This window comes from Micrasema longulum, unplaced genomic scaffold, assembly GCF_059751315.1.
Source record: "Micrasema longulum isolate JH-2025_06_02 unplaced genomic scaffold, ASM5975131v1 h1tg002281l, whole genome shotgun sequence".
In the NCBI taxonomy this organism is placed as follows: domain Eukaryota; kingdom Metazoa; phylum Arthropoda; class Insecta; order Trichoptera; family Brachycentridae; genus Micrasema; species Micrasema longulum.
Genome location: NW_028279437.1, coordinates 98,695 through 125,457, shown reverse-complemented (window position 1 = coordinate 125,457; position 26,763 = coordinate 98,695). Strand labels below are relative to the sequence as shown.

Below are 26,763 nucleotides of genomic sequence, written 5' to 3'. Positions count from 1 at the left end.
AAAAAAAAACATTTTTATGTATCGTATAATTATATTTTTGAAATGACGTCACATAAACCGGAAATCTATCGCAACACACTATCATTGGTTGATTCACAAGAAATGGTGACGTCATTCAAAGTAGTTCATTTTTATAAATATTTTCGAGAAACTTCGCCGTACAATTAATTTTTCAATTTGTTACCGCGTGTAAAAACATTTTTAATATCAATTTTTTTTATTACTGATCTTCCTCATTGTTGAAAGATTAACCCTACAATGTCCAATGTAGACGATCTGATGTATGCTATGTTCTTTCCCACGGTTATTTTTTTACATTTTATATAAAAGGTCTATGTCAGTGGTTCTGAACCTTTTTGAAGTCAGGGAGCACTTTTCATCGTAAGGAAAATTCGCGGTACACCAAAACTAAAGATTAAAAAAACATACAAAGATAACTTTTATTAAAAATAAAACTGATTATTTTATCACAGACAAGCTAAAAATTACTTTAATTTTAAAAATACATAAATACTCCAATGAAATTTTTTGCGCCGAAAATTATTTCATGTGACTCCTGAGCTTGCCGGCTTTTACAAATTTCAGCGATATTAGGTCTAATATTTGATAAAGCTACTCTCATTTCTTCATTTAAATTGTTAAGTCTTTTGCGTTTCTTCGTTTTAATATTGGTTAATGTCGAGAAACCTAGCTCACACAAATATGAGGTGGAAAAAAAGGGGATTTCGTATCCAGTCATAATTTTCTGTATTTACTGAAGGAAAGTAATATTCAATATCTGTACCTCAGAGGCAGACGGATGCAAATCCATAATTTGATGAAATGACATTTCGATTTTCGTATCCAGTTTATGATCATGTCCATTGATTTTGAAGAAATGTAAGTCTTATAATGAAAAAAACAATGTATTAAGATACTGAAAATACAAATACAAACTAATGCTATAAATGATTAGAAATCACTTAGAGAAAGTAGATTCTTTAGACTCTTGTTGAACATTTGACGTTTGGATTTGCATCCGTCTGCCTCTGAGGTACAGATAATTTCGTCCAATGAAGTTAAATGTTCTGTTATAGCTAAAATAATTCCTCGGCAGTGTTTTTATTTAACGAAGAAAGCATATCTACTCTTTTTTTTTTTCTAAAATGAGATTTGACCAAAAAGTTACTTTCTTCCGAAAGGCTGTCAATTTGTCAGTGGATCAAAAAAATCTATTTTCTTCCTTGAATGCTGGCATTGACGCTATTCAAGTAATCAAAAACATCGGTCAAATATGCCATTTTAGCAAACCAGATATAATTTTGAAGACATTGTACAAAATCGTCCTTACCTTCATTTTGGTCGACATTGAATTTTGGTTTTCATAATTTCGCGGAGCACTTGCAACAAGCTCGCGGAGTAAATTTTCAAAGCCCATTAAAAACATCGGGTTGTGGTCCCGTGGCTAGTGTCTCGGACTCACGGATCAAAGGTCCGTGGTTCGAATCCCACTCTACCCCAACTTGATTCCCATTTTCCAATAGTGAATTATTTACAACTCGTTGAAAATGGCCCTCAAAATTTAATATTTGCTTAAATTATACGAACGCAAATATTATTTCTTCAAAAATTTCAAAAAACCTTTTTCTTTAAAAAAAAAATGTTTTTTTTTTATCTGCAGCTAAAGTAAATTCAGTGCGAGAAAAGAATCCTGCAGTTATTTGGACATATTTCCAGGGGAAACTCTGATAGTTTGGAGAAAACTATTCTCCTGGGAAGTGTCGAAGAGACAAGGTCGCGCGGACGTCAACCGACAATATGGAGCAGCACAGTCACTGAATTATCAGAATCATCACTGACGAATGCCTATAGAAGAGCACAAGACCGTTTCAAATGGAGAAGGACTGTCCACAGACGAGCTATGAGTGGAGTCAGGCGTAATCACCATCCTCAGACACGAGGCACGGATTAAAGAGAGAGAAAAGTAAATTATTGTGTTTTAAATGCCTCATCTAACGTAAGTAAATAAAACAATTGTATTTGTTTTAATATCCATGAAATAATATTGTTTACTATCGCTTACATTATACTTGTTATAAATATTATCTGCACAATAAAAATAATATTTAGCTAACTGAATTTAAGATTAATGAGAAAACTGATATTACTCATAATAAATTGGTCCACAGCGGATGTGGTACGCCACACAATTAACTGTCGGTGATTATTTCACACTAATGACTGCGTTCATAGGTAATACAATTACAATGTAATAAATTAAGTGCCATCTCATTTTTGGCAACAACATTAACTAAATGTAGTGAAATAGAAAGTACCAGCTTAGCAGCTTGGGTCATGAGCGCCCATGGCAAGATTTGAATTTTCCGTCCTTCAAGACGTATTTTTTAGAAAGAGAAAGGAAAGAGATCTGTAAAGTGAGCTCCCCTCAGGGTTGCCCGCCTGGCCAACCCTAGCTACGACGCGACGCTAGAAAGCGCTACATCAAACCAATGAAGAGCTCCTAACACAAATTACAACAGGCGAGCTGTGCTAGTGTCGCGAGACTGCCAGCTTCTCCACCAGGTTGCAGCACCACGTCACGCCTCAACACAATGGAGTTGCGTAACTTCCCCCTTTTACCAAACAGTCCGATCTCTAAATTTCCCTTCTTCGGGACGGACGCGATATATTTTTTTTTCTTTGAAAAAATAAATATTTGCGTTCTTATGATTTACCCAAATATTTAATTTTGAGGGCCATTTTCAACGAGTTGTAAATAACTCACTATTAGAAAATGGGAATCAAGTTGGGGTAGAGTGGGATTCGAACCACAGACCTTTGGTCCGTGAGTCCGAGACACTAGCCACAGGACCACAACCCGATTCGGACCCGATTCAGATATTTCTTTACATCTCGTCCGCTCCTCAACATGGTAAATTAAAAATGGAAAGACGTGTGCTAGGTGTATGTCTAATATTTCAAAATTCATTTGTAAATAAAACGTGCAATCAGAAATTAAATTGTATTGATATTAATAACATATCTTTAACTTCCTTTAAAAGTGAAATTTCCGAAAAAAATTCAAGTTATGATGTTGCGCCTTAAATCCGCAGTCTATAATATGCAGGTTATGTGCAGTTCTGTATGTAGGCATATAATAAATGTACACTGTATGGTCAACTATAGTTATATTATATATTGTAATGTGCAACTGTGTGACCAATATTAAAAGTAGATATATTTTTAATCAAATGTATTACATTTATATTTTTAGTAATATTATAAGTTTTGTATAATTAGTTATTTTATTTTATGTATATTTTTTATGTGAAAACATTTACAATAATAATATTATGTGGAAGCCTCTAATTAGACTTTATGATATATTTAAAAAAAGATAAATACTTGAGTTCTTATTATTTATTCAAATATTTAAATTTTCAGACCATTTCCTAAAAGTCCTAAATAACCTTCACCGGAAAAATGGAAATCGAGTAGTGGCAGAGTGGGATTTGAACCTTTGGCCTGTGAGTCCACAATAGTACCACGGGACCACAACCCGGTTTAATGTATTTATAATATAATTGTTGTATCTTATAAATTTATAAATATCTGATGAATGAGAGACAGTATAAGAAATTAAAAAATAAGGCGACGAACCGGAGACGTGGATCGTGCGGAGATCATGTGAAGATAAAGCGGAGATCATGGTCAAACAAAAAGGTGTCACAAAACAAATGGGTCGACGACATTGCTTCGAAAGTCGGTAGGACATGGATGATAAAAGCGGAAGGAGTGGAGACGTTTGGAAGAGGCGTTTATCCAGCAGTGGAGAGAACAAGACAGAAGAAGTAGAAGTAGAAGAAGACAAAAAGGAATACTAATAAATTCTGACTAAACAAATCATGCAAAAATAATAAAATTGCAACATTGCTCATTATCATAAGCTTCATATCCCTACCCGGACTTGTTGGTGGGTAGGGCACTGCAATGGTATACTCACCCGTTACATTAAGGTAAGGTGATCATTATGGACCGCGTAGCAGGACTAAAGTGGCAATGGGCAGGACATGTTGCGAAACAAGACCTCACAAGATGGACCCCTAAAATTTGAAGAGGGAGACCTTGGGAGAATAAGCGAGGCGTCGGAAGACCTAAAAAAATATGGTCCAACGACATAGCTGCTGTAGGGGCTAAAAATTGGCTGCAAGTAGCAACCGACCGAGGAAAATGGAAGAATACGAAAGAGGCCTATATCCAGCAGTGGAGGACAGAAGGCCGAAGAAGAAGAAGATCATTGAAAGCCCCCACCACCAGGATCCGTTTTAGAGGTTTTGTAGCCTCCTTTCAGAGCCGCACAATCAATACTATCTTTTTTTAAATGTTTATCCGAAAGGTTTTTACACGTTTTCATGACACAAGTACGCGATCGAAGAACGACTAAATACGCGTTGGTCATGATTGAGCGTTTGGACATTAGTAAAGTGGCCCAGGGCATGTCTGTGTAAAAATATGTCAATGAATAAAACACTCGTTATTGTTTTTTAATCTTTGATCGACTGTCCTGAAAAATTCACTTTATGGCGCATTTTGGCGTCGATATAAATTTACACAGGATATTAAAGAAAGGTAGATTAGAGGTAAACCGGCTATGGAGCCTTATCGTGAATATTGTGGTTACGAAATTGAGAGACTTGCAAAAACGGTAAAAAAATAAAGAAGGTAAACTAAAAAATATTATCTAAAACACCACATTAAAAGCAATGTTTTTCATTTGTCCAATTTTTTGTAGACTAGGACTGGATTCAATCCCCTAGGGAGCTGTTAATATTAACATATTACAATAGATGATAATGATAAAATTTATAAATAAACTTATCAATGAAACTTCTTGGTTTAGTTTTACTTTTTATTATTTTGACCAACGAGCGCTTTCGCCTAAGTAGGCATCTTCAAGACTGGTGATTTGTTTACAACGTTTACAGCTTTTATACTATTCTTAACATATTTTGGAGATAAGATAGAACAATATTTTAACAGGGGACAGAAAACATAAATATTTACAACTAGTTTGCTATACAATTCATTTTTGGGAGTTTTTGGACCGAAAGGGATTAAGTTTTATTATTTAAAATGTGGGAAGAGAACACATGGCGAAATACAACAGTGTGGGGAATCTACATTTTAACAGATAAAGTTGGAAAATACTTTGGTTTTTTGACAGGGAAGTTTACATACCTATAAATGAAACATTTTAAGATTCATACTTAGTTAATACAGATAATTTCATTACATAATTTTAGTAGTAAATAATTAAATCAAACGGAGCTATATTAAATTAAAGGTTTAAGTAAAGGAGAGTTTACATAATAACATTTGGTTAATAAGTTTACATACCTAGAGATAAATGACGAAACATTTAAAATTCATAATTAGTTAAGACAGAGTTAATAAGTTTACATACCTATAGATGAATGACGAAACATTTTAAGATTCATACTTAGTTAATACAGATAATTTCATTACATAATTACATTTAATTAACAAGTTTACATACCTAAAGATGATTGACGGAATATTTTAAGATTAATACTTAGTTAATACATTAGTTTTTGAAATGAAGTTATCATTTTGATAGTTAATTTCATGTTAATTATATTATTTTAGTAGTAAATAGTTAAATCAAACGGAACTTTATTAAATTAATGGTTTAAGTAAGGGGGAGTTTGATAATTCCAATTGCTGGTTAATTATTACTGCATTAAGTTTAATTCTATTGATTTCTAATGATTCTAATTTATCTAGTTTTTTCCCTTTGTTTTCAAAATGTAGTAATTTAATATTATTTTCGCTGTCAAAAGTATGGTTAAGCGAGTTTAAATGTGTTGCAAAATTAGATTTGTCATTTTTTAATCTATAGGAGGCAATATGTTCTTTGAGTCTTGTTTTTATTGATCTGCCACTTTGACCTATATATATACCTTCACAATCATTGCACTTTAAACTATACACTCCATTCTTGTCTAAGGTTGAGATCTTATCTTTATTATTAACAAGGCATTGTCCCATTGTTTTTTTATTATACATAGCTACATTAATTTTATTTTTATTAAATATTTTTTTAATTTTTTCACTTGTGTTTCCTATATAATTTAATTTTACCCAATAATTTGATTCATTTTTATTATCTATTGGTAATAAACCGTTACCTATTGCTTTGACTGAGTTTCTTTTTTGTTTTTTAATTAATAATTTGTCAATGAGATTTTTTTCATAACCGTTATTGAATGCTATTATTTTTATAATGTTTATTTCTTTTTTATAATTTTCATTAGACATTGGTATATTAACTAATCTATGTATCATTGAATGAAAAACTGACAATTTATGAGATAAATGATGGCGTGAATTGGCATGTATGATATTATCGTTGTAATTATCGTAAACGTTGTAAACAAATCACCAGTCTTGAAGATGCCTACTTAGGCGAAAGCGCTCGTTGGTCAAAATAATAAAAAGTAAAACTAAACCAAGAAGTTTCATTGATAAGTTTATTTATAAATTTTATCATTATCATTAACTATGGAGTTTTATCAAGAAATATCAACAAAAAACATCAATATTATTACAATAGAGATGAAGAAAATTTTAGAGAAGGGAATATAGAAGTCTAGGCATTCACAGGGCTTATGACCTGTCATTGGCTGGTTTTTAAAATTTTATTTTGATTTATTTATTTTTGTTTTTTACAATATAAATAAGAGGTAGAACAGAGTATTAAAAAAATAAAGGATGATTACATAGCAATGAAATACATATTAAAAATCCCACAAAGGCATGGCCTGTTCGTGGGTATACAAGAAAATGTTAATGAATTTTTGCTCCCTGTATGATAGCACCTATCAAATGTCGAGATCCGTGAAGTGTGTAAGGCTGAGACATGCATTATTGACAGAATTAAGAAAGGGGTGCTGCGTTGGTTTGGACATGTAGAGCGAATGGACAGCAAAAGAACGACTAAAAGGATCTACGATGCAAATGTTGATGGATGCAGAAAACGAGGAAGACCGAGAAAGACATGGCACGATCAAGTCCATCAAATACTTGAAGATGGACATGTCAAAAGTAGGAATAATCGGCGTGCGTGCATAAGAAGATGTATGAATGTAGAGGAAGCGAGGTCTGTATGCCAAGATAGAGTGTTATGGCGTTCTATCCTCTCTGCCTACCCCTACGGGGAAACGGCGTGATGGTTTGTTGTTGTAAAATTTTTGTGTAACATAAGGAAGAGTTTAAAAAAAGAAGTTTAAATGGCCACTTTACACACTGTGTAACCTTCACCATTCTGCCTATATTTGATCACCTATATTCCTTCGATTCTTCCAGCGTCGACGTTCCTGAAGTTAGAGAGCTAAATCCTTTATTGTTGCGGGTGAGATTCATCAGTATAAAAATTGAAAAATATTTTTATTTTTTTTCAAAACTTCTGTAAAATGTTCTTCATCTCTTTTGTAATATGTTAATATCACATTATAATATATTTTTCATGTGTCGGGGCGGAATGAAGATACTGTTTTGTGTGTGAAATAGAACCAGAACCCCGACGAGTGTTTTCGACTCGATCGCTTCTCTCAGGTAAAAACCCGGAAAAAGAAATCGAGTGGAGATTAGTCCGCCTCGTAAGGAAGTGGTTGGCGCGTTCGCCTACCACGCCTGAGTTCCCGCGCTCGATTCCTGGTAAGCTAGACTTGAAATATTGGTTTAAAAAATGGTTTACACTGTAATATTTTATTATTATCCAACGTCGTTCTCTTAATGTAAATATCCGTGTTTTTACTTATGTTTTGTGTAAGTTATGTTTGTTATGTTACTATGGTTTTAAGAAAATGTTTTTGTATATTTGGATACGTTTATTTATGTAAATTATTTGTTAACATATTTTTTTTTGAATAAAAAAAAAACAGAGGCATTGAGGGGATCCTGAGGGGTGGGGACGACGTGTTGGCCTCTGTCCATACGTTCTCCTCCCCCCTCTTTAATCTGCATAGAGTTTGTATTCCTTAGGAATATTTATAATAACTTTCCCCTATGCGCAGCTGACAGAGAGTCCCTCAGGACTCTATAACAGCTGCGGGTGGATGGTGGGCTTAAGGGTCTCCCCTCAATGTTATATTTTATTGTCCCTGGACTGACGCCTGAAGTGAAAAACTGATCACCTTACCATATGTAAGAGATGATCCAGATTTATTACAGAATTATTATTAGTTAATGATGTATACAAGTAATGAAAAAAATAATAAAGATAATTCGCAAGAAGACGAAGACACAGAGTTTGATGATTCACCGAGCGGTACATTTATATTATAAGGAAATACCATAAAAAATAAGAATTTAAAAATTAAAAAAATAATAATGTTAAAATATTTCAAAAAAATATTGTCGTGGAACATAAAATGCAAACGGTATGTCTTTTTAATGTAATTTACAAGCTTGAGTTCATTTTATTCAATAATATTTTGAGTTTGTCCAAATTTTTGTAGACAAGGACTGAATTCAACTCCTGGGGAGCTGTTAATATTAACATATTACAACAGAGATGAAGAACATTTTAGAGAAGGTAATATAGAAGTCTAAGCAGCTACAGGGCTTATGACCTGTCATTGGCTGGTTTTAGGTGCCACTTTACGCACTGTGTAACATTCACTATTCTGCCCATATTTGAACATCTATATTCCTTCGATTCTTTCATCAGTTGATGTTTGTGAAGTTAAAAAGCCGAAACCTTTATAGTTGCGGGTGTTGCCAGTTTACCGACAGCGAGAGCAGTTTTTGCATCGGCCAATACTGCAGCAAACTTCATCGTGAAGCTGACCATAAGGTTTGAAATGACAGTATTTGTTATTCTGCCGAAGTGCAAAAGAAGTTTTTTTTCGTAGCGTTAAACATGTCGAATTTCATGCCGAAAAAGAGTTTTTGGGAGGAATTTTACTGCTTTTTTGTTTTCAATCTGCAGCTGAAGCCTGTAGAATTCTTGTGGGGACTTACGGCGACCATGCTCTGATGGAAACAACACTCAGAGATTGGTTTCGACGCATTGAAAATAATGATTTCGTCGAAGATAAAGTTTGAAAACGAAGAATTGGAAGTATTACTCGATAAAGGCCCATGTCAGACGCAAAACGAACTTGCAGAATCATTAGGAATTGATTATACAACATAGGAGGATTATTAAAAATGCTTATGTCAATAATTTGCCAAAGTTATACATTATTACATATTTCATATTATCGAATATATTTCGTTGAAAATGTTCAACAAAAATTTTTAAAATACCTAGATTTTAAAAACAATAAAACGCTTTGCATTTACAGAAAATCTGCTAAACAAAATGAATATTTTACCCTTGAAAATAGACGCACCATATCTAAATAATGCTATTTACACAAATGATTAAATAATAAAGTAGACTCTTTTAACCTACTCTCCAAATTAATCTTAATGTCCCCTTTCGCGTGACAAGAAATAAGTATTTATTCCATCTGTAGCACTAACTATGCACAATACTCTTTTCTCTATCGTTCTTGCTCTAACTACAATGCTTTTTTTTCATCTATTGATATATTTATCACGCCCCTTAATTTAATTAAAAATAAATTAAGACTGATTCTTTCTGGCTGCGATACGATCCCACTTGCTATTTAATGATGCTCACACTTACACACACCTGAACACTTACTCCCACATACACACAAACACACCTATACACTTATTCTCATACAAATACACATAAACACACCCTTCTGTTGTACCACAATTTAGTATGCATGATTTTTATTCAGAAACTTCGCTGGTCTGTTTTATGTTATTATTTTTTTTTATGTTATTATATCATTGTCGACTGTTTTTTTCTGTAAAATAAATAAATAAAAACGAGATATTTTTATGTTTTTTAAATAATAATTAATAGTGTTAGTAAAAAACTTTACGATTTTTGGCACAAAACCAAGTGAGTATTGTGGTTGGAGTTACGTAAATAGAACTGATGCATGCTTTTCTTCGAATTAAATATGATCGAAGCATTTTATTTAGTGTCATTTTTTTAGTTAATCATCAACATTTGTAGAATGAATTGACCGTTTCTTAGGAAAGTAAGTTAACATAACACGCTAGTACCTACAGTTCAGGCAATATAAGGTACTTTTGACAGCTTACCATAGATAGTGTTGTGGCAATATTTTTTCTTTCGATTTTCGATATCGATTTATCAATTTTGAATCATTTTCTGTCAGATGTCGTGAATAGAAACGGGTTTTCATATTTACGACTATATAGCTTGATACTTACTAAAAATAAAACGGTTACAGTAAAACAATTTATCATAAAAGCAGTTTACGTATTTAAAACTTTCAATTTTGTAAGTGAAAATTCTTGATGTGACTTGAAAGACAAGTGATACTTTAATCCACAAATTTGGAATTGATTTTTACCCTATGTTTTTCAGAGATCCTAATTGACAGAAATCAGACTCACAAAGGATGGGACAATTCAAAATAATAAATATACAATACTTAAACCCATAAGAAATATCATTATGTAAACTCATTTTCAGAATTTCTTAATAAATATATCAGTCTCGAAAATGTCACGAAACCGATGAAACTGGTCACTGGATATTCCAAATCTGTGAATTAAAGTACCACTCGTCTTTTGTTTTCTATAATAAAAAAAAGAAAATGTTTACGTATTTGTTTAATGTGGTCGTTCAACAGGAATATATAAATAAAGGTATCAAGAATCAAGAAAAAGTTATAATATGCCTTTCACAATATTTATAGGATGACAAAGATAGTAACAGAAATAGATAATATATACAATTATAATAAAAGTAGTAATTATTTTATTTACATTAACTTAGAAGTGACGTATTTTAACATATTGAACAATAATCGCAATTGTAATTTTTGACGGTATTTTGGGCGTAAAACGATGAAAACGTGACTCGTGTAATGGCGCTGGTTACGCTAGTCACCATAAATAATCAACCTAAATAATAGTAATAAATAAATCACCTGTTGTCACTGCTGTAATCTCCCACATTAATTATAATTTCACCATCTAAAATACTATGAACGAGTATTCTGTTGAACAAACGTTTTTTCACAAATAAAGACACGCGTTATTTACTTTGGACTTTTGGGTAAATTTATGAATAAGGGTAAATTTTTCGTTTTACCTCTTCATGTGATTGGCTAAGAGTCCTCGATGTGCTTGCATCATAACTGTGCAAAAATCACTGCTCTAGTGCCATGATCCAGGGAGAAAATACGGCAATGCGTGTTAAAGAAGAAAAGTCAGACTGCGATTTACCCTGAGCCTTCTAAAATTATGACATCCAACTTATGCCCAATGCAAATTTAGTCATTCTTTAACCGCCAGGCGGGTTTTGACGTGACCCTGATATTTAATTCGAAACCAAAAGAAATGAAAAGAAAAATGACTGATTGTGTCGTAAAAGCGTGCAAAAACTGCCCGGATAAAAGGGAAAAGACATTTCATTGATAAGTAGGTACCTAGGTACTTGTTTATGATAATATTCCAAAATTTAAAATTATCAATATTTCAATATTGAATTTAAGTTTGTACCTAGGTACTTGTTTATGGTTTAATTCCAAAGCATAAAATAATAATTTTTTTCAAGTATAGAATTCTTTTTGCAAAGTCAGTTTTGGTAGAAGGCCCTAATAAAGGGAAAAAAACTCTGCGCTACTTACCGACGGTGGTGCATTCTGTGTAAGAATCCGTTTTTCAAAAATGTAGCAAATGTCAGTTAAAATTATTTTAGCATTACTAAAAATCCATGAAAAATAAGTTAATATGAAGAAATGAAGAAATTGTAAGGAAATTAATCAATTTAGTATCCATTAAAAATAATTGTTGTTTGTAAACTTTAAAATACAAACTATTTAATGTCCAAAAAAACAACACTCCGAATTTTTAATTAATGCATTTTAGTCGAATGCAACCTTGGAAAATCGATAAAAAACACATATAGGTATGCTCCTAACTTTTTTCCACTCATCGTAATTGAAGATGAAATTATTTATATACCTTGAAAACGTAAATTCGAAAATTTTACAAAAAACCGCACGTAAATCTGTTAAGCCATTTTCGAGTTTTTGCGAGACTAACAACGGCGATTCATTTATATATATATATATATATATATATATATATATATATATATATATATATAGATAGATAGACTACAACAATTATTCAAGAATTAAATTTTTCAGAAAAGAAACTTAATTAAATTATTGATCAAATTGATTTTCTACTGGCTTAAAATAAATTTGACAAATTAGCAATTTTATAAAACAATTTACCTTTAAATCACGTATCAGAGAAACGGCGAGTGTGACCCGTGCGAAAATATGTGACGACGTACCTACTCAAATGTATTGTCACGGTATCAATAATAAGGACTTAAAAATAGCTCTTGCTGAAATTTAATATTAATTTTTTTTTTTGTTAAGTAAACTTTTTTTTTATACGAGCATATTGAGATGAGTTATTTTTGTATAAATTTAAATATTTTATTTTTGGGTAAATTTTGCTTATATTTTTTTAATTTAAATTAAGGATATTTCGCCGCGATCACTTATAGATGCGGATGTGGTCTAGATGATGATGAGGCATGCTTTTATATTATTATTTTTAAAATGTGATTTTATTTGCTGACGATACTTTGAGTACCTATGTCCAATGTCTGCAGACGAGGACTGATTTAATCCCCGAAGGATTTTATTAAAATTGACATATTTTTAACTGATACAAAGAACCTTTTAGAGAAGCCTGTCTATGGCCTGTCATTTGCTGGTTTAAAACTTAATACACTATGGCCATAGAATTAAGAATAGTCCAGAAACCGCATACGCGCATCAAACAGAAGGCGACTACTCTTGAAAGAGTAGTTTTACGTTTTGACCCATTAGTTTCTTTGTAGACGTCGCTCAGTACGCAGCTCCCGGTTTTAATTCAACTATGCCGTGTTGTGTCGTTTTGAAGTGTAGAAATACTGCTAGGATATTTAAGAAACAGGATGAGATCACATTTCATCTGTAATTACAAATGCTCGTGTAAGGCTTTACTTAAAAATTGAATTATTTTTCCATCTGTCACATTGTCAAAGAAAAAAAATTAAAATTTCATTAGTATTGCCAAGGTAGTAATTTTTTTTACCCTACTTTGCTCATCTCATGATAGAACTAATGAAAATTGGATCTCGGATTAAGCAACGCCGTGGTGGAAACTTGACCGACATTATCTTTAAAACATCAAATATTATTTAACATAATTTTAAAAATAAAATTTGTTTTATATTTTAAGTTTACAGTTATTATTTCAATTACTCTTATTAAAAGACCATTTACTTATCTACTCTGTTGTGTCAATCAATATTTCCGCGTGCACAATAAAATTTTAGAGAAATGAACAGATCGCTTTTTTTTAACCTTACATTTGTGTTATAATTATATTTTTTCCCATCGTGCAACATTACGCGGTGGCATCACGAATGCGCGCGGCGAGAGTGAGGCATAGTGGGGGAATTATTGGACACTGGTCCGATGTATTCAAATATGATTCTACGCTCCTTCTGGACTATTCCTTATTCTATGTTTGTTGGTTTATAACTTAATACACGATAACATTTATAATTCAGCCATGTTTGACCATCCTTACTCTTCAACTAATATGTTGACTTTTATGATGTAAAAAAAACATTATTATAAAGCTTTTCTACAGTGTTCTTTTACATGTGTATGTATCATAGTATTATGTTTTCGATGTATAAGTTTGTACATAAACACATGTTGTACATATTCCTAAGTAGGTATACACATAATAACATAATCTCGTTAGCCTTAACCCTTATGTAAAATAATAATTTATATCCTTGTGCGTTATTTATTTATGTATACGCCCAATGGGCATTTTAATGACATATTATACTTAGAAAATTATTATAAAGGAAACTAGAAAGACACAATGGTATATAGTGGACTTGGTGGGAGTGGAAACGGGAGAGAGGTGTTTATAATTGAATTTGATTCAGTGATCGTTTGAAAGAAGACAAGTTGTTATCAAAGAAATCAAGACTGGTATGTTTGTTGGCAGAATTCTGGGCACAGGAGATTATAAACCATAGTTAGTTCTATGGTTATCGGTATGAAAAAGTATGTTTTGTCTGAGGTTTCTAGTTGGGATATTTAATTTTATTGGACGCAGTAGCTCAGGCGCATCAAACAGTGAGTTGAGAATTTTAAATAGGACTAGATGGTGAGATTTATTTCGACGGTCTTGAAGAGAAGATCATATATATTTAAGCCAGTTTCTAACTCATTATACATACGTATATTGGTCTCTGGATAAGCTCAACCTCCAGCCTATCGTTCTTAAAAATTGTGAAAAACTAAGTTATATAAAATGCCTTCTGGATCCGTTGCCATATTTCTGCAATCCTTTTAAAAAAAATTCGCACACGCACTATGATAATGTCAAGACTGTCATGAACTATGTAACATTACCAATGAGGAAGTTCAGCCCTACGGAAAATTGGATACAAAAAAAGTTTTCTTACGCGCGGCAAAAATTAGAGCATTAAATTGTACGGCAAGGTTTTTTGAAAATGTATGAAAAAAACACGATTATGATTTGCGGTAAGTCAACGGAAAAATCGGTAGAACTGACCGAGAAGAAGCAGAAGAGAACTTGAGACGTCACACACGGAGTAATTTCAGAAATACAATTACTTATATATGGAATTGAAACATGTAACTGGTAGAGAAAGGATGAAAGCCGAGTGAGCGCGGTCGAGATGCGAGCTCTTAGACGAATGTCTGGTAAATCAATGTATGACAGGGTTACGAATGACACATCAGGCGAGAGTGTAAATCTTAGTCAGGTGTAATTGATAATATTAAGAAAAGATCTCTGAAATGGTTTGGTCATGTAGAACGAATGATTGAGGAAAGAATGCAAAAATAAGTATATTTAATAATTCGCATTCCATCACTTCTTCACAATATTTTAAATAATCTTACTTCGCCTGTTTATCTGAAAGAGCTTATTCAACCTCTAACCCAACACGGACTATCTCTTCGTTCTAGTAACGAGATTACCCTTTTAATACCCCTTCACCGCTATAATCTTCTTGCCTTCTCTTTCAGAGTAGTAGCTGGCCGATAGTGGAATAATCTACCCACTAATGTTAGAGACGCCCCTTCTTTATTTACATTGAAGTCAATATTGAAATGTCACTATCTAAATAATTTAATTGTTCTTTTATCCTTCTTCTTTCCTTCCCACCCCCTCTCACCTCTTCGTAGTAAAGTGTTATTTTTATTTTTTTTAGTTAATCTTTGTTTTTAAGATTGTATAAAAACATAAGATTCAATATGTCCATGTACTTGTAACTTTCTCAATAAACTTTTTTAATTCTTGTCACGTCAAAAGGAGGAGAACCGAAGGGCATGTATGACAAGATGTATGGATGTGGAAGGAGCTAGAAATGTATGCCAGGATAGACGTGCGTGGCGGTCCATTTTCTCTGCCTACCCCTACGGGGAAATGGCGTGATGGTAGTAGTAAAAGTAATAGTAGCAAAACTTTACAAAAGCAAAGCGCCGTTAATACGACATGTATATATTTTTTTTAATGGCTTAAATAAAAAAAAACACTGAACTTCTTATCATACATCAAACAAAAATTAAAAACATTTCAATTATTTTAGACTTCCTGATAACGATCCGGGTATTTGGCAATCCGGATGACTTGGATTCGGATAAACGGAGTTCTACTGTATTATTTTTTGTATTAAAATAATACAAAAGTAAATTCATGATTATTTTGTTACTAACACGACAATAGGACGCTTAAGATCCCTATGAGTGATCGTAAAAAAGCGTCAATAAATATTAGTAATCTTTATTAGTATGTATCAATAATTCTACTTACATCTGTGTCCATATTTATTGGCCTTGTTAGGGCAGGTTGTGTTTAGAATAAATAAATTTCAAACTTCGCGGCGAGCGGTCGCGGCTGCGCACTGCACACGGACCAAGTGACGTTACGTGACTAAAGATGACTTTACACCGGTCATTTTCCATCTTGGAGTTGTTATTTTCCCCGGTTAAAAAGACGTAACATCACCCGGGGCCATTTTAGTCAATGCTGGCTGGAATTACAACACGAGAATGATTTTATTTTAATGTTGTTTTTATACAGAAACAAAACGAACATTCAATGAGTTAGTTCGGAGGTTTATTATTTGTTAATGGACTATTAAACTTAGCAAAAAACAAAATATTTTCATGTATCGTATTATTTTTTAATAATTTTTACCGCGCATAAGAAAATATTTTTTTAATCAAATTTCCCGTAGAGTTAAAGTTCCTTATTGTACGAAAAAAACCTCAGTTTTAAAAAAAAAACTTATAACTTAGGGCTTTTTAACTTAGGGCTTATTAATAATAATTATTTAACAATGTTTGAGTATGTCCAAATGCTTGCAGACCGGCTGGATTTCATCCCTAGGGAGTTGTTCATATTTAAATTTATTTCAGCAAAGAGGGAAAACAGTTTTGAAAAGGAAATATGGAAGTCTAGACATTAACAGGGCTTATGACCTGTCATTGGCTGGTTTAAGTGGCCACTTTACACACTGTGCAACATTCACCATTCTGCCCATGTTTGAACATCCACATTTCCTAAACTCTTCCACCTGTTGACTTTTGTGAAGTAAAAGAGCTGAAACCTTGTATCATTGCCTTAAGCCATAATCTTAAGCGTTGCCTAGTAGGTGATTTGGTTCAGCCGGATGAATCTCACCCACGTGATAAAGGTTTCAGCTCTTTTACTTCACAATAGTCAACAGATGGAAGAGTTGAGGAAATGTGGATGTTCAAACATGGGCAGAATGGTGAATGTTACACAGTGTGTAAAGTGGTCACTTAAACCTGAGGTGAGACTGTTGAGGGGGATTGTACCGGATAGCATAATCCGTGAGGCGAAATATATGGACGAAGGTGTATATTTTAATTTCTGTAATGTCCTGCCGGTAAAACAACTTCGTGACTACAAATTGATTGTAGATCACTTTGTTGATCCGGAATATAAAAAAAGAGTTTCCCACACTCACAACACTAGATTAAAAACTAAGGGCTCCCTGTCTGTTCCCCGAATTACAAATTACTTCGGAGAGCGAACATTGAATTGCGTTGTTCCAAGATTGTTCAATGATCTCCCTCAAACCATCATTAACATGAAAAATCTTCAAATGAAAAAAAAAAAGAACTGAAGAAATATCTTCTAGATACTTTATAGTGCCTGTTTATAAATAAATCTGTAAAATATAAATAAAATAAATGTAATATAAACCTGTCATACAAAAAAAAAAAAATGTGTCCCACCGAAAAGTATTTAGACTTAGTGGGTAACAAATTATTTTATGTATTTTTTAATTATAAAATAAACGCTGCTCTGCAGCACTGAAACTGAAACCAGTCAACGATAGGTCATAAGCCCTGTAAATGCCTAGACTTCCATATTCCCTTCTCAAAAATGTTTTCCCTCTCCGTTGAAATAAATTTAAATAATTATTTAACATAACTTATTAACTTAGGGCTTATTAATAATTATTATTCAAATTTATTTTATTAAGCTACAAACTTTGAGTTGAAAAATGTTGAGATCCGTACATTATGTAAGGCTGAGACAAGCATTATCGACAAAATCAAGAAAGGAGCTCTGCGCTGGTTTGGACATGTGAACGAATGGACAGCGAAAGAACGGCTAAGAATATATACAATGCGAATGTTGATGGATGCAGAAATAGAGGAAGACCGAGAAAGACATGGCATGACAAAATCCAACAAATAATTAAAGATGGACATGTCAAAAGTCGGAATAATCGGCGCGCGTGCATGAGAAGAAGTATGAATGTAGAGGAAGCGAGATATGTATCTGTATGCAAAGATAAAGTGTTGTGGCGTTCTATTCTCTCTGCCTACCCTTACGGGGAAACGGCGTGATGGTTTGTTTGTTTGTTTTAAGCTACAAACTTATCTTATATCATTTATGAAAGATGGTGGAGTTTAATAATTGAGTAAATATATAAAGAATGATACAAATGCTTATTTCCAAATTGTACATGTTTTTAATGTATTCTTGTTGCACATCCAAATAATAAAAAAATAGAAAAAGAGAAAAAGAATTGAAAATTGCCCCAATTCAAGTATTTGGATAAATCTTAAAATCGCAAATATTTATTTAATAAAAATGATAGTAAATTGAAAAAAAAAAATGAAAAATGTTAAATATATTGTTATATTAAAAGTAAGCATACTTGTTCAAATTAATAAATCCATTATGTAGTAATGTTTGTAATCAGATGTGTTTTATAACGATTGTAATTCACTGTAATTGAATTTATTTGAAGAATATTTTTGGCAATCATCCAAACTACTTCAAATTGCAAATAATATTGCAAAATTTTCTTCGATTCACGTTCTTGAAATAATTTTTCATTGATACGTATTACTATAAAAATACCAATCAAAGATATGCTGATGTGTTGAGTAAATGACATTTGAATGTCAGTTTCATAAAATTATTTACAAAGCGAATTTAAGTGATAACTTTATTATTAGTAAACTAAACATTAAAAATCTAGACAGCTTAATGGGGTCTTTTCAGTTTTCGTTTTTAAATAAGCGAAAAATTACGATGGTAATGTTACCAATATTTTTTTCGTGCGATGTCGGATAATTTTTCTACACGGGTCTAGAAAATCCATATTTTGAATAACCCGAAAACGAGACGTTTCGCGTCCTGTGAGAGAAACAGCACGTATGACGTTTTCGCGCTATACTAGTACGCAATGTTTATAAGAAGCGCAGTCGGTGGGCATGACGCGTGACGACAAAATGAGCTGACGCTAACTGCGACCCGTTTTGTATGTGCTCATTTTTAAACTCGGAAATAGTAAATGAAAACTTGTTTTGTAAACATTGAAAGTTATATCATTAGAATTGTAAAAATCTAACTAAGTTAAGTCTAAGCTTTAACGTTATTCCCGAATCGTGAAAATACCATATTGCCATATCGTCGGCGATACCGCGTAATATGTTTTATATAAATTTTTGGTTCGAAGGCGAAAAAATGTCCTGTGTTTATAAAGTGTTCCGCTGTTGCGGATTTGTCAGGGTGCCTAAGTTTACACGCTCTTAAGTGCACGTCAATCCTTTTCATTGCTATGCGCCGTTTGTCATATTTACACTTCACATCCTTGGCAACTTAGTTTTAAACAGCATCCGATTTCAAGGGATTCTTTTCTTTTGGGTTTAATAAATAGTTCATAATTTTTCCTACAGCCCCAAACGTTGTTACAATAAATAGGTGCGAAGGTTTTTACGGTCACTGTTATCAATATGTTTCTTTTTTGGGTGATACCGTGTGTGTTGGATTTGTTCCGACGTTTCGGCTACCATTGCAGAAATGTGCCTACTGCCGACTGCGACACGGTACAAATTACTAGTACTTAAACACACTTTTTTATACGAAATACTCAGCTTACCCTGAAGATAGCTCCTGCAATGGTAGCCGAAACGTCGGAACAAATCCAACACACACGGTATTACCCAAAAGAGAAACAAATTGGTTGTTACAATTTTTTTCATTTTTCCGACTGCGACACGGCACAAAATACTAGTAATTAAACACATAATATTATCTACAAATCACACAGTTTACCCTGAAGATGGCTCCTGCAATGGTAGCCGAACGTCTAAAAAAGAAACATATTTATTACAGAAACCTGAAAAACCTTCGCACCTATTTAACTTCCAGAAATAATTACCAAAAAAAGATTGACGACGAGATTCGAGGGTGTTGTAATCACCAGTTCCGTGGTAAAAACACCCTTTTAAATAAATTATTTTGTCATCCATATCGGCAATCGAACCGAGACTTTTTGTATGCTAGACAAACATGCTGATCACTAGACCAATGCGGAAATCTTGTTTCGGTCGGTCATTACTATGTACATTGTGGTGATGGTAAAAGTAACGGTTAATTAATTAATTTATTTATTATCATTTTACATAAATACAAAGTTTTTGAACAAACCATTTAAATACCCTTTCACTGCTCTAATTTTCTTGCCTTCTCTTTCATAGTTGTAGCTGCTTGATTGTGGACTAACTTACCCACTAATGTTAGAGACGCCCCTTCTTTATTTACATTTAAATCAACATTGAAATGTCACAATCTAAATATTTAAGTTGTTCCTTTCTCTTTCCCATCTCCTCTCCTCTCTTCATAGTATGGTGTGGTTTTTTTTTAGTTAATTTTTGTTTTTAATTTTGTATAAAATTCTAAGATTCAGTAAAATTCCTTAGAATATATATGTCCATGTACTTGTAATTTTCTCAAACTGAACGGTTTGGGTAGGTAGGAAAAAATTGCCTTAAGGCAATATACCCGCCCTTCTATGTATATATATATATATTGTATATGTAAAAAAACAGTTATCAATTTACAGAAACAAAAATAAAGGTAGTAGATAAAGTGAAAAACATAGTAAAAAATGTAGCAAAACACATAGTAAAAAAATTTATAAACATATTTGAAAACTTAGTCAAATACGTGATGCAATGAGAGTCCTGACAAAGACACAATGTTTTGAGTTTGTCTAAATGTTTGCAGACAGGCTGGATTTCCTCCCTAGGTAACATTTGGACATACTCAACACATTGTTGATTAAACTAACTGGTATACGAGTAAGAAGTATAAAAAATAGAAAAATATTAAGTATAATTGAGAAGACTAAGAAAGGGTCTCTGAGATGGTTTGGTCACGTAGAACGATGGACGAATGGACGACGAAAGAATGGTAAAACAAGTATATATGGCGAAAATGAGGACAATGTGAGACGAGGACGACCAAGAAAGACGTGGCATGATCAGATAAACCAAAATCTTAAATCGGGTTGTGGTCCTGTGGCTAGTGTCTTGGATTCACGGACCAAAGGTTCGTGGTTCGAATCCCACTCTACCCCAACTCGATTCCATTTTCTAATAGTGAGTTATTTACAACTCGTTGAAAATGGCCCTCAAAATTAAATATTTGGGTAAATCATTAAAAAAAAAAAATCTGGCCATGTCAAAAGCAGACAGAACCGAAGGGCATGTATGACAAGATGTATGAATGTGGAAGAAGCTAGGAATGTATGCCAGGATAGACGTGTGTGGCAGTCCATTCTCTCTGCTTACCCCTACGGGGAAATGGAGTGATGGTAGTACTGGTAGTAGAAGTAGTAGACAAATATATTCAGGCGTTGCCTAGTAAGTGAATTGTTTCAGCCGGACGAATTTCACCTACATGATAAAGGTTTGTGGAGGGCAACACCAACAGCCGTGAGATTGACAGGTCCGAACGCGTAGTCCGCCGGAACGTCAGCTCGGACAAGATATTAAGGTCGGAAGACCTCGCTACATTTCATCTTGGCATTTCGTGTCGCCTGCCCACAGCTCTCCGCCAGTGTTCGCTATTGTAAATTCCTTCTGTACAAAATAGCAGGATGTAACTCGTGTGTAACTACTTAATAAATAACTTCAATTGTAATCCATTTTTCTTATTAGATCAACTCACACGCACCCATCCATAAATGGTGATCCACCAGGAGGGGAGCTTTGTTTCAGCTCTTTTACCTCACAAAAGTAAGCAGGTAAAAAGCCAAGGAAATGTGGATGTTTAAACTGGCGGAATAATCAATGTTACACAGTGTGTAAACTGACCACTGAAACCAGCCAATGACAGGTCATAAGCCCTATAAATGCCTAGATTCCATATTCCTTTCTCAAAAATGTTTTCGCTTTCTTTTGCAACAAATTTAGATCTAAATAGGGAGGCAATCCCGCCTGTCTACAAACATTTAAATATACTTGAAATATCGTTCATATTATATCAATTTACCTCGTTTGAATATAACCAGCTAGTGTCGTATCTATGGTAACGAATTACACAGAAATAAATACAAACTAAGAAAATAAGTATGTATATCTCTTAATTACATAATTGTTGAGGGCAACGCAATATTGGATATATCTTATATAAAACATAAAGTTTTACTGTGCAATCGATCGAATATAAAGCGCTTCACTAACTTGGAAACCGGAATTGCATTCTCTAAAGTCTATGGCAGCCTTTTCCAACCTGTGGGTCGCGACCCCCAGGGAGGTCGCAAAGTATATCTTGGGGGGTCGTGGTTGCAAGCAAGGTTAAAGTAAAAAGCAAGGGCTTTAGGTCCTACAGTACAATTAAAATATACTTATATCACTGATAATGTTGAAAGGAGAGTGAATGCGGGCAACAAAATGAACGGAGCACTAAGCACAGTAATTGCTAATAAAAATATGTCAATCGAAGCTAAACTGGCAGTGCACAACGGAGTTTTAGTCCCAACACTTATGTATGGAAGTGAAACATGAAACTGGCAGATGGAGGATTAAAGCCGAGTGAATGCGATCGAAATGCGTGGGAAATCAATGTATGACAGGGTTACGAATGATGAAATCTGGGTAAAGTATAATTGCTAATTTATTTATTTATTTGACGGACTTATGCAGTCCATTCTAACATTCTAACGATGGTAAATACAATTTCTTTTAATAAATACAGGCACTAATAAAATAAAATGCAACTAAATAAAATTAAAGCTAGGACAAAAAAAAATACTACTTCAAGACAAGATCCGGTTTATATTAGTGAATTTTTAAATCTATAAAGACTTACACCAAAAAGTCCAGATCTTGTCTCGAGTTTACAATACAACACAATCGGGACATTGGTGCATAAGATTAAGAAATGGTCTCTGAGATGGTTTGGTCACGTAGAACGAATGAACGACGAGAGAATGGCGAAAATAAACGGTAACGTGAGACGAGGACGACCAAGGAAGACGTGGCATTATCAGATAAACCAAAATCTTAAGTCTGGTCATGTCAAAAGCAGACAGAACCGAAGGGCATGTATGACAAGATGTATGAATGTGGAAGAAGCTAGGAATGTATGCCAGGATATACGTGTGTCTCGGTCCATTCTCTCTGCCAACCCCTATGGGGAAATGGCGTGATGGTAGTAGTAGTAATAAGAAACACTAAATTAAAAATAATATTTAAAGATACTGATAGAAATCATACAAATTGAATACCTTTTGCATTCGTCGTGTGCGACAGATGGCCCAATAGGCCTCTGATTGAACTAATAATTATATTGACTAGCAGGCAACAGTCGACTATCGCCGACTGTTACATAATTTGGTCCTTCGGGCCTCATGTTATCGGCCCTCCGGGCCTCTTTTTATCGGCCCTCTGGGCCTCAGTTTTTGGCTCTGCGCTCCTCGATTGATTAAGATCTCGGTCACCTAGAAGTATCGTCCCTTTGAGCTTCATTTTTTTGTTGTTGTTCGGAGTAATCTAAATGTAATAAAGAATAATCTCTCACTCAGAATAATGGTACACAAACCACACAAAATTCATAATTGTTTTTTTAATATCTACGTAAATATGTTTGTTAGTAAGCGATTTTAATTAAAATGATAAGAAATAGTAATTTCAAAAGATAACTGTCAGCTGTGTTTGACTGTTGCATACAATTGTAACAGACGAAAATGACTGTGATTTAGCGTTGATACCACGATAATAAGGCTCAAATTCCTGTGCGCTAGTATAAGTGACAGACGCAATCAATTAATTGTAGAGTATTAATATTATAGATGGTCTAAATAGAAAAATACATCGTCGTTGAAATCGCTGACGTATGAGTAGTATAATAATATTAAGGTCCTGGGGGCTCACCAGATTTGATTACTCGTAAAGCGGTCGCGTATTCGAAAAGGTTGATAAAAACTGGTCTATAGTATGACCATGACACATTCAGTTGGTAAAAATGGCTGCTCGGGTAGATGGGTGTTATAGGTAGGTGTAGGTACTACCAACATGATTTATTTGGCATCGTCATCCGCCGTCATCGCATGTGACGTCACAGGCCCCTCAAGCCTCCGCTCGGATTACTCATAATCAGTTCAACTATGATGTAATATTATTTACGTAAAGTGTGTTCATTATTAAAAGAATTTTCAAATAAACAAACCAGCCGCGTGATATCTGACGGAGAATAGCCCATTTCACACGTATCATCTTAATCTAAATGGTACATCGCAGTCATAAGTCAACGCGTGAGTAATCTCTAAGACGATAAATACAGTTCACTGGTGAAAAATCGGCGTTTACTATAAAAAATAATACAAAATATTGCATTTGCAAAATAGTAAGAAGTATCCAATACAAAAAAGTAAAAATTAAATTACAATTACTATGGCGACTGTTTTTATTGACATTTGGCTTGCCAACCGCAATTGGTTCGTATAGTTGCAGTTCTATCGTATTTCCATACCAACCTGACGATGTCACGAGAGCGATGTAATCGGTAAATGGTCTATCAAACTAAGTGGATCAAGGCGGCCTCCGTGGTGTAATGGTAAATCAGCTTGACTCATACACGGGAGGTTCCGGGTTCGATTCCCGGTGAGGAAAAAAAAAGTGATTTTTCTCAAACCTGGGAGTGTTGTGTTTTTTTTATAATTTTTTATTGACATTTTTCAAAGATGGTGAATGGTAATTAAACCTATATTATATTTTCTTTGTGATTTTCTTATTATTGTTGTGTACTTACATAGTACGTATTGTATTAAGTAAGCTGGTGGTAGAAATCGCGTTCTCCACAGAACGAAATATACACAGAATTCTGATGCATTTGGCACTTCACCTTCTTCTAAAGCCCCTGGGATCAATACTAACATCTTGCGGAATGCAAAAATCATGTATTTTTATTGAAAAGGGTCGTTTATCGTATGCACTTGAAAACCATATGTTTCAACGCGTGTGAAATATTATTTTGCGTAAATATCAGGACGTATCGTGGGAAGAATAAATGTACCTATTTTTTGTATCAAACCTACCCATCCAAAAGACCAAAACTTGTATTATATAAATCCATACGCAGTCTTTTGAGGAGCAATTAGAAATGTAATCTCTCGTGGTTACTACGTCGCTCTGACGTAATACTTAGTTTTAATATACACGGTATCTTGCAAGTGTAACAGTAAAATGGTTTTTATAATGTCTTTGAAATAAATAAAATGAATATACAACATCTTCGTGTCTTCCCAATTGATCTGTTGGACTTCGAATATTTATTATCTGTGTGTTACACTACATCGGCACATAACATGATATTAATCCGTTAAAATATTTTATCATTCGATTTGATTTTTAAATTTAAAAAAAAAATGTTTTAAACTTCTACTGAATGATAATTATTCTAGGCACCAATATTGTATTGAAAAAGTCCAAAATAAGTTTTTACGATTTATAAATTTTAAATAAGGTGTTAGTATTGAATTTTAAAATTATGATTTGTAACTGTTTATTTTGAAATTATTAAGACTAAGCGATAGGAGAGTTATAACTGATTTATTAAATTTATATAAAATAATCCATTCCATGTTTGACACCCCTGCACTTTTATCACTAATTAGTTTTAATGTACCGAAAAGGACAACTCGGCAAACCTACCAATACTGTGGCAACAATACTTCGACATAATATGGTAAAAATGCAGTCATCAATAGACTTCACTCTCTAGGCAATAAGTTACCAGGACATTGGTGACTCATTTCACATGAAATTTATTACATATAGAACGGCTCTTCTTCTTTATTTTATTGGTAATAGTTCTAGGTATTTGTTACTTTTGTTAAAAAATTGTTTTAAACTTCTTTATTAGTGTTTTTTTTCTTTTTTCGTTTCTTTTCTTGAATTAATTTATAAGTAAAAAATATTTCTCTCTATCATTTTTTTTACATCATTATATATTTTTATACATAAACATGTACTATTCACCTAAATATTAGTTTTCAATAATAATACATATATATATATTTTTTAATGTTATTCAAAATTGTCTTCTTAGTTTTTTTTAACTGGTTCAAATTATTTATAATACCAAATTATCTTTTTTTATCGATAATTCTATAACTGGTAATATTTTATTATTTTATATAGTTTATATTTCTTAGACTTTCTAAATTAATCATATTGTTTTAAATGGTCTGTATTACTTATAATTATGCTTACATGTATGTATATTTAATTGTATTTGTAACTAATATGAAAAAGGCACTAAGTGCCGTTTATTTCAATAAAATAAAATAAAAATAATAATAAAAATACAGTTCCACCAAGAAATGTCAGCAGAAAAACTCAATATATTCTACTGAATGTGTTATTTAGGTTTAATTTTTGTTTCTAAATCTTGGGTAAAAAGTATTGAATGCGTTTCTTATGAAACAGTGCTCTATGATTTTCTTGTTATTTAATCCTTTAAAATATTTTAATAATTTGATTTGTACATTTATTTTTTAATTGTTTTAAACTTCTTTTGAATGTATTGTATAATTTTACGGTTTGATTTTTTTTCTCAATCAAGATTTACCCGAGGGCAAAAAGTATTGTGTGCGTCAATTAAACCAAATATGTTTTTATTATAATTTTTGTAAAGGCATTTTTACCGTATATGTAAATAAAATAAAATATAAATAAATAAAATAAAATAATCGGCCCTCCTGACCTGATATGGTGCAAAAAAAGTTAGGCATGAAAT

General features: G+C 33.0%; 1 protein-coding gene across 1 annotated transcript in view; it reads right to left on the bottom strand.

Moving 5' to 3' along the window:
• The window catches only part of LOC148272586 (hemocyte protein-glutamine gamma-glutamyltransferase-like), a 43,808-nt gene extending 27,690 nt beyond the window's left edge, over positions 1-16,118 (bottom strand). The window contains exon 1 of the mRNA XM_088239848.1: positions 15,997-16,118. Coding sequence (XP_088095974.1) covers positions 15,997-16,008 — 12 coding nt within the window. The 5' untranslated portion in view covers positions 16,009-16,118. The remainder of the gene's footprint in view (positions 1-15,996) is intronic.
• Between the last annotated feature and the right edge of the window lie 10,645 nt (positions 16,119-26,763).